Raw genomic sequence first — 19,012 nt, 5'->3', positions numbered from 1 at the left:
GGGCCTTCCCACCCTTGCTTACATAAATCGCTTTTTCAACCTCGGGCAGAGAGAACTGCATATTTCTCAGAGTTGGATAGTCAGAGGGATTGCAAGGGGTGGGAAACGTTCTATCCCCCTCATACACTTTTGAAAAGTGATCAATCCACTCGTCCTCAGAGATTGCTATTTCGAGAGTGGGACAAGACTCTTCTCTAAATAAGGGGTTTCTGATGATCTTCTCTAAATAAGGGGTTTCTGATGATCTTCCAAAAGCCTGCGCAATCGTTGCATACCGACGCCTGGTGCAACGCATCCCAAGATTCCTTCCTTATCTCCTCTTTCCTATCCTTGACGGCAAGTTTGTACTGTATCCTAAATTTACGTACATCTTCTGAGCACCTAGGTTGTTTATGTAGTGCATTCTTTAAAAGAGAGTACGCCTTGGTGCATCTAGAATTAAACCAACCACCCTTCTGTGCTTTGTTGTATCTGCGTTGTCTCGTTAAGGAAGATCTAATCTCTCTACAAATAGACAGAAAGGATCCCAATATATTTTCTGGAATAGCATCCACTGTTAGGCACGTTGAGAAATCAATGGCACAGTTGGTAAATACCCTTTTAAGCGTATTAATTTGATCCACCTTGTCCCATTTAAGCGAAAAGCCATTGATAGAACCAATGGCAAGGTTTTCCCATAATATATCATTATCTGAACCTTTTTTTGGGGCAGACCTCTTTGGAATAAAAATGGAAAAACAGAGTGGAAAATGATCGCTTAGTGCAATGTCAGATACATTAAAAGTGACGATGCCACGAGCATGCCCATTTGTAATAAATGCGAAGTCAATCGTAGAGGTACAACCTCGCCCATTAAACGTAGGGGGAAGAGGAAGCGGTGTTGGGCAAACCTCGTTTATAAAGCCCAAATCAAATTGACCAATAAGTTCATTCAATTGCTCTCCCAGAGTAGAATGATTAAAGTGCGACAAACTCAAACCATCATCTCTACCTATACTACATCTATTATCTGCCATCATATTGCATAAAGTGCAATTAAAATCTCCCACAAGGAGTATAAGCATATTAAATCCAAAGATTTTTTCCTGTGAGAGAATTATTTATTTATTTATTTTATGGTTTATACCGCGCTAGAATCGACTCTGATTAGAGTATCTCTGCGCACAGAATAGAGAGAGAGAGGGAGATGAAAAGAGACCAGCAGCAGCAGGTAGCATAAAGTTCAATTCCGCTTAAAGGTACATGCGATGAATAGATGAGAGATTCCTAAAATAGAACAGTTTTGATTTTATTCCTAAATTTAAGGTGCTCTGAGCATTGTCTGAGTTCGAAAGGAAGATTATTCCAGAAGGTTGGTCCAACTACCGATAAGGCTTTCCCGCCTTGTCTGGTCTTCTTTATGGTAGGTACTCTGAGTAGAAGTTGACTGCTAGACCTAAGAGACCGTGGGGGATTATATGGAATACATTTGTTCTTCCAGTAGGGAGGTCCACATCCATGTATGGTCTTGTGAATCAGGCAGTAAATCTTAAAAGTAATCCTCTTACTGATTGGGAGCCAATGTAATTTGTCAAGAAGGGGTTTGGAAGGAGTTCTAGGAGGGGCATTCAGCACAAGTCTTGCTGCGGTGTTTTGTATCACCTGGAGTCTTGCTAGGACTCCCTCATTAGCTGACAATAGGAGTCCGTTGCAATAATCCAGGCGACTCAATACTAGTGCCTGTACCAAAGTTTTTCTGGTGGAATCAGGTAATAGTGGAAAAACTTTGCGTAAAAGTCCAATAACATGAAAACATTGGCCAACCACCCAGTTGCCATGTTGTTTGAAAGTGATCTCCCGATCGAGGCGTACCCCTAGGTTTTTTACCACCTGTTTAGGTTCTGGTACTTGGCCAAGCTCGCATGGCCACCAATCCGGTGTCCACAAAGTTCTTACCTCCCCAAAAAGCATGACTTCGGTCTTATTAACGTTGCATCGAAGGTAGTTTGAAGTCATCCATTTTGCCACAGCCTTCATGCCTTCGGAAAAGGCCACCCTCACTTCATCGGTGAGGAGTTTGAAAGGGAACAGGAGCTGAGTATCGTCGGCGTAAGAAACGGGGACGAACCCAAAATCTCTCAAAATTCTGGCCAGGGGTGCCACATAGATGTTAAAAAGAGTCGGGCTTAAACAGGAGCCCTGTGGCACCCCCTTCGTGATGTAAGTCTCAGTCGACTGAAATGAGCCCATGCTAACGGCTTGGGTACGAATAGATAGAAAACTCTTTAGCCAGGCTAGTGCTGTGCTCTCGATGCCAATTGTAGTTAAACGTTCGATTAAGATTTTATGAGATATCGTATTGAACGCTGCCGATAGATCCAACAATACCAAGATCACAGAATACCCTCTGTCCTGGTACATATGAAGGTCATCAGTCACAGATAGCAAGGCAGATTCAGTACTGTGTTTTGGTCTAAAACCAAACTGAGAGCTATCTAGCCTACCAGCCTGTTCAATGTAGTGTGAAACCTGTTTAGTCACATGTTTCTCTATAAGTTTCCCCAAAAAAGGAAGTAGAGAGATAGGCCTAAGGTTGGACATGTCAGTCCAGGGGATGGAGGGGTTTTTCCTGATGGGTCTTACTAGTGCTTTCTTCCATTCCCCAGGAACTTGACCCTCCGTTAATGAGAGGTTAATGAGACATTGAATCTGTGGGCTCAGGATCCTTCCTACAACCGGAATGATTCTGGCCGGGATAATGTCTGAGGGGCTCCCACTCTTAATCTGGCCTAGATAACATTCAATCTCCACTAGGGAGATAGGAGGGAAGGTTTCCAAGGTCGTTGATCCTGACTCTTTTCCTTTCTCCGAGGGTAGGGACGTATCTCCAATAGGTGATAGATTGGATCTAGTAATGTCATCATGTATCTTACTTATCTTATTTGTGAAAAACTGAGCCACTTTGTTGCATAGTTCTTGTGACGCTAGTTCAGAGGTTTCACAAGCAGCTGGTTTCACAAATGACTGAAGGGTTTGATATAGAATCCTAGGAGTATTACCTGCGGCTGAGAGGAGAGACTCTATGTGGGTTTTCCGGGCGCTTCGAATTTCTTTATGATACTCCGTAAGAGCTGCCCAAAAATGATTCTTATCCGTTTCATCATGGGTCGTTCTCCACACCTTTTCTAATTTTCTCGCCAGTTGTTTAAGTAATCTTAAATGCTCAGAAAACCATGGTTCCTGTTTGCGAGCTAGGCGTGGTTTGAAAGTTTTCATGGGGGCAATCCAATCAACCACCTTAAGAATAGCCTGATTATAATTGGCCAAAGCCTTGTCGACATTTTCTTCAGAGCAAATGAGAGGTGCAACAAATTGCTCCTGAAATATTTCCGGAGTGATCTTATGCCATTGCCTAAGTGTAGTAGGAAAGGCTTGCACCAGAGGTGGAACTTTACCTGAATGGGAGGTGAGGAATTCCAGAACAAAGTGATCTGTCCAATTAACTTGTGTAGGAGGGGCGCATATCAGAGTGTTAGGTTTATTAGAAAAAATAAGATCTAGAGTGTGGCCTGCTAAGTGCGTGGGACCAGTGTTCATTAGGGTTAAACCTAACAAAGAAGTATCAGTTAGTAAGGACTGTGCATCTACATTATCCTTCAGATCACTATGCACATTGAAATCTCCTAGGAGTACAAATTCTTTAGCCAACTTCTTACAGACAATAGAAACTTCCCCAGGGGGAATATTGTTATAAAAGTTGATTAAGACAATCGGGGTGGATAAATCCAAGACCATTGTCAAGGCCTGGAAATGGGAATCTTTAACTGGCTCCGTTATCTTTATAAGATGCAATTAGTTAGATATATAGATCGACAGCCCCCCCTTGGCCCTTCCATGGAGGGTATCCACTGCTGGAGTATGGAACGTTTTGAACCCATTTAGGTGTACCGGGTCCTTGCTCCATGTTTCTTGTAGACAAATAAGATCTTGCAATTTGATGAAGTCTTGCCAGAGTGGATTACCAATTTTAGATTTAATACCAGCAATGTTCCAAGAACAAATGCTACAGGGTAGGGATCCAATGGGGGGACAAACAGGTGGAGCCGGGGTGGAATCTACCAAGGAAGATATGGTTCCACTCTCATTCCTTTCGACTAATCCCACTTCCAATACAGCCGGCCGTCCTGCATTACCATCAAGCTCTGGTAAGCAGCGGACTACCCCCGATTCTCCCAAATTATTGTCCATTGGATCACACCTAGGCTCTGTAGTGATAGTTAATGTATTTTGAGAAGAATAGGTTTGCTGTCAGTCATTATTATCTAACCCACTTAAAATGTCAAAATGATTAAATGTTGATATGTTGTATCTTTCTCCTTCAGGATACCCCTGCTTATAAAGTTGACCCCACAACCTTTCTCGACGTATGAGGGGATAAAAGAAGTCGAGAGGAACAATATTGACATAGTCAGCGGCTAGGTGGCCAGTATAGCATTTATCAAGTATATGGTTAACCAGCAAAGGGGACCGGAACGATACGATCACACAGTCCCCTCTCAGTGATTTAGTTGACGAACCAAGCCAGCGAACTCTTCTGACCATCTTAAAGTTTGAAAAAAGAGCGGTATTCGACCCAAATTTAATGGACAAATAATGGAGGGCCTTATTCCTCAAAGTTGACCAATGTTCAAAAGCGTCTGGGGCAAGAGGTGGAACATTTGCTAGCACCACAGTATAGGGTCGAGCCTCGGGTGGTAAGTTCAGCGTGGGTAAAATAGATGTAATAGTTTTCTCCCTGGTATGTACAGCAGGTCTTACAGTGGTTAAATCTATATTAGGAGCTGAATTAGGGGGTCCTACGGTGTTTATTCCATCTGAGTTAATAACACTGGTGCCAATAGACTCCTTCTGCACACAACCACCAGACATCTCTGATGTTTTCGTAGGATTGCTACGTGCATCAAACGAAGATATTTGGGGTACAGCAGGCAGTAGGGTAGAGGGTACATTAACCTGTGGGACTATTGATTTCCCCACCACATGAGTTTCCATATTATTGACCCTAGCTTCGATGTTTACTAATTTTGACAAAATAGGTGCAATCAAAGTAGTCAACATGTCCTCCATTTTCCCCCAAAAGCTCTCCCCTGATAACAGGTCACTCGTACAATTATTAGAAGGGGCAACTGAAGATTTGTTTTTATCCTTTTGCCCTTGTTCCACACTGGTTTTGCTAACAATTTTACAGGATTTATTAGGTCTCTTTTTTTTTTAGCATTTATTGGTTGCAACCCTTCCTTATTGCAATGTTTTTGCTTACTCCGCGCCTTCTGGCCTCTGGTTGTCATTTGCGGCATGTCAATAATAATACTTTGCTCTGAGCCGGTAGTAGAAGTTGGGCTTAAGAGTGAATCTAGACCCATCTGTACTAGAGGGCCCTCGTGCATAAGTGGGATCTCAGGGGATTCATTTATGGAGAATATAGCCGGGGACAAGGAAAGCCTAGATTGAGTAGGCAGCAAGTCTCCGGCTGGCTGCTGCTGGGGAGTTACTAAATCCCCTGGTTCTTGTCGTGATCTTATTACTGGAAGACCAATAAATGATGGTACTATTAAAGAATCCTGGGACATAGTAGTATAGATCGATACATTATTAACAGATAAAGAGGGGGGGGGCAGGCCTGCAGGAAGTGAAAGACGCCTTTCAGTGCTTTCAATAGCAGATGCAACCGCCCCAATTGTTTTTTGGAGCATATGATCAATAGCAGTCAAGGTTGGTAACGATGTATTATTTTGCTTCATATCAGTATGGGCATAAGAGACCTTACGCTTCCCCATAACTGGTGTCAAACACAGTGCAACAATATCAATCTTACTTAAAACCTTGAGCAATAAATTGTTATACTACCGCACCTACACAAATGATATTTACAATACACAAAATACGTGGGCAATGTAATAATATGTTTGGGTAACTGAACCAAGAGGTGTAGCCCGGCACGGCCTCCTCCGGCCCCTGACGGCCACAGACGGTCCCGCCCTTGTCCCGGGCTTCTCCCTGCGCCGCCCGCGCGCGTCCCGCGACGCGGGGGGAGCCTCGCGCTTTTCAGCGCCTCCTGGCGCGACGGCGGGCGGAAGTGCCCCAGTGGCGCTCGGGAGGCTGGGAAGTGTAGTCCTGCGCTGCCGCCGTAGATGACAGGTCGGCGGCAGCGAAACAAACAGCGTGGGTGCAGTTGGACACTGCAAGCGGGTCCCCAGGTACGTGCTTGCTCCTTTCTGGCTCCTCCACGGACAACGATCAATATCTCAAACAGAGGGTGTATATCCAGAGGAACCGAAGAAGGTGAAGCTGCCGCCGCAGATGAAGTGCTCTGCTGAGCTGCCGATGATGTGCTCAGCTGAGCTGCTGCGTATGTGCTCGGCTGAGCTGCTGCTCGAGCATAAGCCACAGGATGTACATCTCTAACGTACCTAGTGAAAATACTAAAAGAGTATTTCTTTTTAGGATCTCCTCTTGATAAGACACGATTACAAAGAGTGCAGGTGACTTTGGGAGCATTCACTTTCTTCTGCCCCAGTGGAAATGTAAAATATTGCCAGATAAAAGAATCTTTCTGTTTCCTCTGTCTCTGTCTCACAAGGGTCTCCTGCTCACTCCCAGAAGATGACTGCTGCTCTGCCATTCTGAAGTACTGAAGTACTAGAAAAGCTGCTCAGCTCCTTCTCCCAGGGAATCAGAAGTAATAATGAGGGGAGTGGGTGTGGTATTGGAAGTTTCTGGAACTGAAACTACTATAAACCAATGAAAAGTGTTGTTTCTTGATCACATGACTTACGGTGCGCGCACGGTACAAGCACGCATGCGTGTACGTAGGACGCGTGCATGCGCGTACGAAGCACGCGCGCATGCGTGTACTGAGCACGCGCGTACGGAGCACACGCGCATGCGCGTACGGAGCACGCGCATATGCATCACGTGCGCTGTACAGGTACAGGTGAATGAGTGGAGGTGTATGAGTGGAGGTGTATGTAGACCTAACAGTTAATAAGTGGGTATGTAGTTTTTGGTATTGGAGTATGTATGGTTTTGAGAATGGAACTCTGAAATTTTGAGTCGGTGTATCAAAGGTTATATTAGGGTGTGAGAAGATGCACTAATTTATCACATGGATGATGTCATCAGTGATGTCATCAGTGATGTCATGAGTGATGTCACTGACCATGTCATGAGTGATGTAATATGTGACATCATCAGCAGTGGATTGCGGGCGCGCGAGTAATAGTTAGCTGAACTAACTATAACGGGGGAATTTCAATGGTTTTGTATGAGTGAAATGTCCAGCTAACTATAACATGTGTGAAACCTATGATTTTTTCAGTGAATATATATATATATGTAGAGAAAGACATTGGATGGAGATTCTATTTTATTGAAAGTGATTTATTTCATGAGGAAAGAATGGCCTAAAGAAAACTGCAGACCGATAGCAAAGTTCATACTATCAGAGGTGAGCCATGAAGGACATTTAGGTGTGATATCTAACAACAAAAGACTTACGATGCAATACTGGTAGCCTGCCATGGACTGGGATGTGGAAAAGTTCATTAAAAAGAGTTACCACTTGTTTGCAAAGTGATAAGAGACTGATTTACAGAGTGCTGCTTATGACAAAAGTGGGTTTTCCTGACAGAGTACGGGCCAATGAATGTAATGATTTTTTTGGTCTGTTTCAGATGCTTCCTGTGCATCAGAAAGTAGCCATTGTGCTTGTGGACTACATATCAAATTGGTTGCAAGTTTGGTTTGTGCATGGCAGAGAGGATTTTCTGTGTGAATTGGTATTGGATAATGGTGTACATTTTGTCTTGAGGGAGATGAAGCAGTATTTGGATGGAACTGGTATCAAGCATAAATGTGCTAGTCTTCATCACCCAGACAGTAATGGCCAAGCAGAGAGGATGAACAGATTGGTCGATCCGTGTTTTTTTCCATGGCGGGTAGCAAAGTGGAAGATGCTGTCAGGGCTATGCGTTCAGCTTATCCAACACTCTGTACTGCACCATTTTGTGCAGAGAGGCAGAAACTTGCATGATTTGGACCTCGTAATGTGCACTGAATTGTCTAAAGAGGGGCTAAGATACAATAGCTATCTAAAGGAGGATGAAAGAGGAATTGGCCTTCAAACGATGCATGCGATATTGTAAAGCTATTGTTCGCACAGACATAATCACAGAGCCAATAATATATTGTGCAATCATAGTACTCTGGAATCACTGGGGGAATCAGATGCCAAATTTCCCCAGTAATTCCACATATCTCAGAGCAATCACCATTAACTTCACCCACCCTCCAGCAGAGTTTCTTTTATCACTGATATTGCTGACTTAGAGGAAGGAAAAAGTGTGGGGAATGTAATAGGAGACATAATGGCAGACATAGCGGAGGCCTTATAATGGGGCCCATATTAGATAAAAATAAACATAATAAAATATATCACCCAATCCTGTATATTGTAATACAACTAACCCAGCTTAATATTCAGACCACCTTCTGTGCACATAACCCTACAAACCACACTTGAAACCTCTTTGAACTTGTATATTGTGCTACATGATGTAGTGAGTTACAATACAACTGGCCCTGAGAACAGAACGGGGCGTGCGATGCATGGACTAGAATTCAGGTCATTTTTCATGTTCAGAGTTCCAATTCTTAGCCTATTACTGAACGCGAAGGAGAAGCTCCTTTGCGAAAATAAAGGCGATACTAGGTACATAACTGCTTCTGGTGTACTCAAGGCCCCCCCAAAGATACCACTCCACACATACTCAGATTTGGCCCCCTGCAGGCCTTAAAAAAATCTGGATTATCCAGTTTGGAGATATGTTATGTTACATTCCTTCAGAACTGTACAAGTTACTAGCCATTCTGCATGTTCATTCAGTACGGACCAAATACCTGGGATGGCTTTGAGCAGCAATCCATCTGCGTCTGTATCTCCTCTCTCCAATGGGTCTGTAGCGATAACTCCATCAGTATCAGGAACAGTCCGTGTCAGGAATGATGAGGATCCAGATGGGCCCTGCGCATCAGTACATATTGGTTGTAGGTCAGAGTTCTCATCTCGGTTCTCAGGGTGCAGTGGTTCTTGCTTGCAGTTCTGATCAGAGTCCTCAGGACTCGGTGGTTCTAGCTTATAGCCGCGATCTGGACTGAGTGCCTCAAGGTGCATTGGTTCGGTCTTGCAGTTCTGATGTGGTTCATGTGCATCAGAGAGCACCTGCTGCAGACCTGTGCTGAGCTGCAGACTCTGTTCCTCTCGAAATGCTGGTTGTCTGCAGAGGTTTTGCCGTTGACCCTCACCATCAGACCACAACAACTCTTGCTTTAGGTGTCCACTTGGTCCCTCCCCATCTGGGAGCACTGATTGTCTGCAGTGGTTTCGCTGTGGCTCATGTCCCTCGTGAAACAGTGGCTGCAGGCAGACGTTCTGTTGTGGGTCCCAACTATCTGCATACAATGGTTCTTTTTTCAGGTGTTCCTCTGGTTCTAGTTGTATGCACTGGTCCAGCTGTGGTTCCTGCCCATCATCAAACGCTGGTGGAAGACGAAGGCTTTGCTCACCTGGAATGACTTGAGCATCCGGAGGAGGGCACCTAGAGCCAGTACAGTCCTGCTGTGGTCCAGGGCCATCCGGAGACAGAGGTTGGAGGTACTGGCTCTGCTTTGGTTCATGCCCATGAGGAGACGTAGGTTGTGGACATTTATTCGGCTGTGGATCACGACCAGGTGAAGATGTAGATTGAAGGCATTGGTTCACCTCCTTTGCCCTGAGTGAAAGATTGATCGGAGGGGACCTGCTGAGAGGACAATCTCTAACCACCACCGGACTGACCATCTCCAAAGACACCCCCCTATTTTCAAGGGAATCTAGACCCTTTGCTATCCAGATTTGCTCCATAAGCCCAGCGACTCTTGATGGCACGTCCTCTAGGGTATTCTGCAAGTTATCCAGTTTGGCTTTCAACTGCTCTAGCAAAGATAAAAGGAATATGTTAGGCAGGTTCCCCGATAGAGGTTCCATCTCACAGTCCCTCCGAGCATCATTTTGGGATCTTGAAGATGAAACATTATGGATACAAGAAGGGAGTGCGGCTCTAACGGGTCCATGTGAACACTGCACTTCCCCTTTTTGTCTTGGAACCTGCCTTTTCTCCATTCTGAATTTCTGATGTTCAAGTCCTCAAGTGCCTGTGAAGGGAAAGAAAATAGAAAAGACAACACATTATCACCGGATAATTAGGTCAAAATACTCCTTCTTGTCTCACCACACATTGTTTAAGCTTTAAGTAAAAATTGTTCAGTCCAGCTAACGGCTCAAAACAACTAAATTGTCTCAAGAGCTGGAAAGGACCAACCCTGCTCATGGTCAGGCTGTCCTCGAGGACAACAGGAGTTACTCTGCTGCACAATTAAACCCCGCTCGGTAATGCCCTTCCGTGATATGTCCGCTCTGCCCTGCCAGAGAGGACTCCCTATCCAGAGCGGATTTGTTAAGCTTCAAATTTTATCAGTATGACCTCATCAAACCTAACCCTATAATTTAACGGACTTATTACATTTTTGTAATTCTTTCTTTTTTGTTTGTTTATGTAAATTCGGTAAGCATTACCATAATTGATATTTCCTATGAAGTTGAGCCTTGAGGGATAATAGATTTAAATAACAGAAAAAACCACAAATTTACTGGTCAGGAATTGAGCTACCTAGGTCCCGCAATCTCTGCTGACGGGGTCTGCCCCAAAGATGAATCAATTAAAGCTAGACAGGAAATACCTGGACCCGTGAAGAAAGAAGAGGCACGCGTTTTTGGTGAGAACCATTCTATTCTCAGTTTGTACCTCATTTACTTGTGCCATGCGAGCCCTGCTGGGGAAGGGTCCAGACTATGTGTGGAGTAGGGAATGCGAGAAGAATTTGCAGATGTTAAGAAGAGTCTTGTGAATGCTAACAGTCTGCATAGTTTTGCCTCATTGCGTTGTTACAGACGCCAGTGACAAGGGCCTAAGAGTGGAACTGAAACAGCGGCATGATGGAAAAAAAAGTCATTGCCTTTGCATCTAGGGCTTTGCCGGAGGCTGACTGTAGACATTACACTACTGAGAAGGAGGCCTTGGCCGTGTTTTGGGCTATCACAATAAACATTCTTCTGGAGTGTAGGAAACTGTAAGTAGAGGCCATTTGACTAGTCCACACTGGACCCGAACTATGCAGCTGCTACAGGGTGCCTGCTTTCTAAGGTCATATAAGGGGCAATCTTTTTCAGGCTTTTAATAGGATACATACACAATGACACAACTGACAGAACTTGCCAGACCGAGAAAGAACTTTTGATCTTTACTTTCAAGCTCTACACATGTTGAGCAAACAGTGGAAGAGGGTCCATCTCCGAAGTCTAGTAGGGATCAAGCCATAAGTTATTACGACAATTAACAAGCAGAACGTCTGTCTTCTCTACATTTCACTTTAGTTTATTGCAACCCAGCCACTGCCATAGGAAAGGCATGGTTCGGTGAAATAGGAGGGGAGGGGAGGGTTTACGGTCTAAACACAGCAAGATATGGGTGTCGTCAGAACACATACATGCTCTAACACCTTTCTCAAATAAAGCTTCAGCAAGTGGGACTACATGGCTGGTGAACAAATAAGGCGAGATTGACGACCCACGAGTCACTCTGAAACTGCATCCAATTTGTTGGATGAAAAGTTGCCCAATCTGGCAATATATGTTCAGCCTGTAAGGAATGATATGAACCTCTTTTGGGCCTAGCAGCCGATGCCCAAAGCCTCAACATGGTTCACCAAGATGGAGTACTCAACTGAGCGAAGACAGCAGAGAGATCTATGAGATCAAAGCATTGGTTCCTGCTCCCATTTCAGCTCATCCATAATCGGTTGAGGCTCTGTCTCTGTATTGTATGATGGCCGAAATCATGCCTTAGTGTCCTTGAGAAAGTGGCTTATCTACAAACCTTTACACCAGCTAGGAGCAAAAGGAATTAACTATATCGGTAATAACTTTAAAAAAAACAAGGAATATGCTCCTGGCTTCCAGAGCAAGGGATTCGCTGTGGTGTTTTTAAGATTGGCAGGAACCATACCATTAACAACTAAGTGGGGAGTTAATGGCAGAGGTATTGGTCCAACTTAGTGATTCAGTTGTTTGAAATTTGTTACAGGACTGACGTTGTTCAGCTAACCAGATCTAGTCACCTCAAAAGAAAGTTGCAGAAGCCTCAGGGAAGAAAGTGGAGAGCTCCCTGTGTCAAATAATACTAGGTGCTGAAGTGGTCTCTACCAGGGGGAAGTTAAGCGAGTCAATCTCCTCCATAGTGGTTTTAATTCTGTTGTGTCACACAGTTGGTGCAACAGTGTGAGAGTGAATTATAAATTGAAAGTTACGGTGACGCTGACATACAAAGGGACTGGGATGAGTTGGATGACAAGATGAAGCCGTTTTAGGAAGCGACAAACAACAGATTCTCTGAGCTAGAGCAATAATGGTTCCACATAACTGAGCTGGGGAATATAAATATGATATTTCAGGAAAAGCAGGAGGGCTTAGAGAAGAGGTCCTGAAGGAATAATATCAGATCGAGAAGTATATATGCGCGAAGAAGGGGGAAGGCAAGTAAACATGTTAGAGAAATGTTGCATTCAGTCCTTGACCAGAGGTGAAAAGGGCATGCAGGGTGAAAGTCCTGGGAATGACCAGGCTATGACACTATGAAGGGTTGGAGACAGCTGCTTATCATGGGGAAAGGGCCTTTTAACGCAACCCTAATGGAAAGAGCTGAGATTTCTTAGCTATTGTGAAGAAAGTTTTCTATCCTATTAAGGACACAGATGGAAGGATTATGCATTTCTCTCCGTTTTGTTAGCTCAGCAGCCAGTCATCAACATAGAACTATACAAATCATTCTGGGACTGCATTTCAAATGAGTCCCATTTTCAGGAAAAAACAGCCCCTCCTTTCCACGTAAAACAGGCACAAGGTGAAGCACTTCCTTATTTGTGCAAAATACCCTCTCCTTTGTCGTTTCTTCACTAGTAATAATGTTTCTGGTCAGAGCTTGAACAAAAAAACCCTTGAGATTCAGGTCATTCATTGAACCTGTGCCACAGTAGAATCGTTCACATTGCTCAAAGTATTTCTTACAATCATCAATAGAATGGGAGCAGATTTGTCGATAGCTCAATACTAAAGACGTTTACATATCCTCAATGAGCTTCCATTCTCCATCTTGAATGGGTACAGTATTTTTTGTATGTAGGCTGGGAAAATTGTCGTCTCCATGACATTAATAAAGTTTAATTTTCTTTCAGGACAGCTCGGAAATATTACATTACTTGTTAGGACCATTGACTCTGGATTAAGCAAGTTTAAAGCTTATTTACCACCAGTGGTGCCACCACCATCACTGGTTTGAACCAGAATTTCTTAAAAGGTGGAGTCCAAGGACCAGTCTGCCAACCTCAAACTGTCCTCAAGACGGCTACCCAAGGTATGAGCATTTGATGCCATCGAACCGAGTGCAACCAAAAGTTGGAGACACTGATTCCATCTTTGGTCATAATCCACAGAAACCATTGTGCACTGGTTGCTGGGGAAACCGGCTTAAATGGTTTCTCGATTTCAGTGAGCAGCGGTTTTGTCCCAGGGAGTCTCACCTCCACTGTTATGGTCTCATAACCTCGGAAACATCTTACTATGCACAAGTTACGCACAATTTAGGATTGTCTGGCAATGCCAGATATTCAACTATGCTACTGTAAGATTTGGAATTTTTGGACACCGTGAAAGTAACTCCTTCCAGTGTGTACACTCTGAAAGAAATATCCAGGGCTCTGAGATCAGATACCTGTTTACCTAATATAAGACTTGACAAACTAGCTACTTTACTCAACAATTCCTGTCTGGAAAGAAATTGGTTGTCCTGCCAAGATTCCAAGAAGTGCAGAACCACATTCATGTCCCACAATAGTGAATATCTAGGTTTGGGAGGAATTGAAAGTCTGATTTCTCTGAGACATCTACATACCAGAGGATGCATCCCCTGTAACCTTCCTTGCCATGAAGTGGAGAATGAGCTTCTCTACCAAGAGGTAGCAGTTTCCTTGGACATCCCTTAGAATGTTTTGAGTCTGGGGAACACGGATTGGAGAATCCAAAGAAAGTTCAAGAAGAACTGGAAACCAAGCTTGCAATCTCCAAACCAGTGTCCATAACAACAGGTTCACCTTCTGTCTCCTTACCTGTGCCGTAAGCTTCACGATCATGGAGAACAGGGGGCAAGCATCATTGAGTGCCTGCCTCGTGAAAGAACACATCAGTTGCCTCTGCGAAAGGGTCCGGTCTGCAGCTTAAAAACTGAGGAACAGGTGATCCAGTCTTGATGCAAACAGGCCTATGTGGCATAGTCTCCACCTGGTCATTATCAAGTGATCGAAATACAGAGGGGCTGAGTTACCAGGAACTGGAGTTTTTTTTAGGAGGGGCTCCACTGTCACCGAGGCTTTCCTCTCCAAGTAGAATTAGCAGCATTGTCTGGCCAAGTCTGCTAGGACCTTCGACCTGGTCCCGCTAGACGATTTATGTATCGGACCACCGATACGTTGTCCATCTTTAGAAGAATCGTGCATGAGTCCCTGTCCCTCAACATGCTGGAGACAGTACAGGGTTTCAAAAGAGACCTTCTCAGGACTTCAGTACAGTGCAGGTCCCTGATGTTGATTTCACAGATGGAACAAGCCCTGAAAACCAAGAGGTTAAGGCTCTCCTGGACAAAGGGGCTGTTTGGACAACAAGACTACATCTGCGAGGTTTCAGAAGCAAGTTCTTCCTGATACATAAAGTAGACACGGGTGACTGATTGGGCATCAACCGGAGAGAAGTCAGCTTGTGGGTTGCATACATCATCTCAAGATGGAGGGTTTTCACAACCTCAAGAACATTTGCTTCCAAATGATTGAATAGTGAGAGTGGACCTGAAAGAGGAGTATCTTATGGTCCCTATCTTTGGCCGACATTGCATATTTCTTCAGTTTGTGTAGAAGGGTCAACTCTACAAATTTGTCTGCCTACCTTTTGGGCTCTCATCGGCTCCTCAGTGTTTCACCATATTGGAGTTTCTAAGTTTCAGAGGCAAGAGGCTTATCTTTATGTACTTGAAGAATCAGACGAAAGCCAGGTTCCTCGCCTAATCCATCAACCAGGCCATGAGCTTCAGAATCAGCCCCATCATCGAGGTCTGCCAGTGCAACTGTATCGTCCTCTCCAGGGGTATGGTCAGGATCAAACTCGTACTAGGATGACAGGTGCCTTTTCAGGAAGGCGTGACTTGGACTTTCCAAGCATTAGAAGTAGGAGGTAGTGATGGTCTTTTGGTCTTGGATTTACCCCAGCCTCATGGCTTCCCTTGAAGTTCAATTGGACACGTGACAGACCAACCTTTCCCCAGCTGGGGTCCATAGAGCGTTTAGATGCTAATAAGAGGATTTGCCTGCTCACCTGCTCCAAGAAGTTGCAGACTGTACTTTGTAAAGATGCATCTATAGCAGCAAACACTTCATCAAAGGGGGGACCACCTGGTTGCCTAGGGTGTGCCCCACCCCCACACTCCCTTCCATCATCTCCCATGATGCTCCGGTGTAATTGTAAATATTGACCATGGCATTAGGAAGGGCTACTTGGAATCTAGGAGGGTAACTGCCCTCCAGCCAATTGTCACTCACCACAGTTTCCCTTCGATTACTGCACGTATCCCAAAAACACCCCTGGATACATTGTGCAAATCATGCTATGCAGATGAGCATCTAATGTACTCTCTATAATAAATACCTTCCTCATGCAGAAACACCAACTTTCAGGAGGAATAAAAAAGGTAAGTAATGCAGCTGTGAAATTAAACGTACACTCTGCTGATACTCTGACAATCTATGAGAGGAAAGAATGATGGGTGCTTGTAAGATGCAAAGCTGCGCATTCTAACTCAAGCACCCTCTAGTAGCGCACACCCATCACTGCGCGAATCGGATTATTGACTGGGGTATGCAGCACTAAAACTCCCCAGCAGCCAGAGTACAGTTCAAGCTTTTGCAAGCGTGCAGTCACCATGTGTGCACTTCCTGACCCTGCGACTGCCAAACACAACTGTCTCAGGGGCGGGAGGCCAGGCAGATGAAACACCAAGAACTCAGTGGGGAAAACTATTTAACAAGAATAATGACAAAAACCCCAGGGGGTGACTTGACATATAGAGATTAAAGAAGCAGAGCAGTCACAAAGCATGCACATTGTTTCCCTGTAATACCCATATATGAAAAAACACTTATCGGGCTACAGAGAAAAGAAAAAAAAAAGTAGAGGTGCTTAACCTCTTTTGCTAGAAAGGAGGAACTGTCATTAGTGGACTGTTTTCTTTACACTTGGGTCCCATGGAATAGGTAGTCCCAGAATGTGTTCTATAGTTCAGTGTTGCAGATGAGCTGCTGAGCTAATAAAATGTAGAGAGAAATGCATTATCAGAAGCCTCTGGTCCCAACATAGAATTTGCTTTAACTTTGCATTTAGGAGAGAACTTTGGAACATTTAAGATGGAATACCGGTGTTGCTCCACCCCAGATGTATGAACCTTATGGAACTCTAAGGGTTTGAGGGTGCTCAGTTGGATTAGAGGGGTCACAGGCTGAGGCCTGCCAACCTACGAACATTTTTCAATTTGTGCGGTGGGGGTCAGGTCCTTGAAGGTGACAGGGCTTTGCGCAGAACACAACCTGAGGCACTTTAAATTTACCCATCCACCCCCAACACCACAAACAAAGCTTCTGAGGCAGCTGCGGATATCCCAGGAAGTTTCACACTCACATGGACATCAGCGTCACAGAACCGCCAAACAATTCACTGGAAACCTGCTCTCTACTCTATTCCAGCTAATTGTGTGCAAACCATGTGATATCACCTGCTCAGCCGATATTATGTCACACAAGGCGGCAACGAGTGAGATGGAAGGTAAGCAAGTTACTGTCTCCCATCATGTGTTGTATCCTCACCCTGAGCTGCTCCTCTCAGTTCTTGACTCCAAAGGCCAAGCTCAACAGTCTAACTTCAATACACATCCTGTAGGAAGGAGATAGAGAGGCCTTGTGGTGTTCACTGGCCGTGGCTAAACCTGTGACCTACCTAAGCTACTGTGGTGTGTGCATGATGTGTTAGAATGTTGGTGGTGGATGGTTGAAGTCAGTGTCCGGTGATAGAGATGTGATAATACACCGCATAGCTTGGTGCTAAAGAAGTGGTCACAAGTTGACAGCAATAGCAGATAATATTTGACTCACGTCCACGCAGCTGTACCAGTACGAAGGACAAGAATCAGATGTATAATGAGCTAAAGCAGTGTTGTAAATGAAGATTCCCTGGAATATACTGGCACCACATTCAATATTTCAGGTGTGAGGTGTAAAATGTCACGTACCAGCATTAACAGAGAAGAGCATGTGAACTTTTGATAGTACATGTACGATGACGGTGTTAACCCTGCTGCTTCGTGAGCCTGGCTGAAGAATGTTATAAACTAATCCCTCTCCTGCAGTACAAAGCAACATATAACATGTGGCCTCAGAGAATCCTAGAGATGGAGGGGTATCATACATGCATCTTAAACAGGAAGCTGTTCACGCACACTGCAGTGTATGCCATAATTGAACATTTAAAGGGCTTTCTGGGAGCTGGATACTGTTCATGTGCACTGGAGTGTACATTTATAATTGTTGGACTTGGCCCTTTTTGCAGGGTCATCCCTAAACTTTTTGCCTTCCTCCTGCATTTTTTCTGACCTGTTGTTGGCTGTTCTATGACTCCGGGCACTTTACCACTGCTGATCAGTGCTAAAGGGCATATGCTCTCCCCATTGTAAATTGATATGTTGGTTGGATTCCATGATTGGCTTATTTGGTTTACTGTCAGACCCCAGTAAAGTGCACCAGGAGTGCCAGGGCGTGTAAATACAAATGCCGCTGGTGGGCTCGCAGCACTGGTTGTGCCACCCACAGAAGCGGCCTGGTAAAATGTGTCTAGGGTCTGCCATAGCAGTTTCTAACAATAAGGATAAAAGGTATAGCAGGTTGTGTGTCAAGAACTATCAATTCTTTTTACTATACGAAGGTGGCGATTATGCTTCTCAATCTTTGCTGCAATATCCGCAGCAGCCATTAAGAACAGTCAAACACAAAAAACTACATTTACCATCAATTCAGTGACTGATCCGCGCATACATGTCCCTTTATCAATCAGAGGCACCAAAACTATTCCTCTCTCTTTGCTCAATCCAACAAAAGATCAACAACTTGGGACTTCCCTTCCAGAAGAACGAAAAGTCACTGTAATCAAACAGCATTGTAACGATCCGGAATTCCACTATAGAGTAGAACCCCCCCAGGAGGTCATGGAAGTGAAACTTTTGTCACTAAAGACAGCAACTCCAGATGAATCACAGATCCAACCTGTTAATGGCGCAATGCCCATAAGAACTGGCCACTTTCTAAAGAGGCCTTTCCTGCGCTTCTGCTCAGTACATCAAACAAGGTAACGTCCAAAACAGAACATTCAAATAATAGAGAGGGACTTCAAATGAACATATTCAAACCAGACACAATTATGGAGTATCATTTTATGGGCTTGATTTATTACTGGGAGGATGGCCTGCAGTTTTGCCGATGAAACGGAGTATATTACTACATACCCATGGTGGAGAGCCGTCCACCTAATTTATAAATGACTGCCAAGCAGGCAGTCATTTATCAAAACAGGACAGCGGTTCCTGGCAATGTGTATTACTCTCTTCTACGAGGCTGTGCCAGCAGGACGCAGCCCTGTAGCATGGAGTAATTGTCTTTTGTTTGCAAAAAGAAAATCCTGAAACTGGATTTTCTTTTTGTAAACAAACAATATAATGCTCCTTTCGCCATGGGAGTC

At 44.4% G+C, this 19,012-nt stretch overlaps 1 protein-coding gene across 1 annotated transcript in view; it reads right to left on the bottom strand.

Moving 5' to 3' along the window:
* LOC146839295 (uncharacterized) overlaps window positions 1–19,012 on the bottom strand; it is a 123,862-nt gene that overhangs the window by 72,444 nt on the left and 32,406 nt on the right. Inside the window, 1 exon segment of the mRNA XM_085650763.1 lies at window positions 8,938–10,230. Within this exon segment, the coding sequence (XP_085506889.1) occupies window positions 8,938–10,198 (1,261 nt within the window). The 5' untranslated portion in view covers window positions 10,199–10,230.

The sequence above is a fragment of the Triturus cristatus genome, chromosome 4_1, assembly GCF_964204655.1.
Source record: "Triturus cristatus chromosome 4_1, aTriCri1.1, whole genome shotgun sequence".
NCBI lineage: Eukaryota > Metazoa > Chordata > Amphibia > Caudata > Salamandridae > Triturus > Triturus cristatus.
This window is presented reverse-complemented; position numbering and strand designations above follow the sequence as displayed.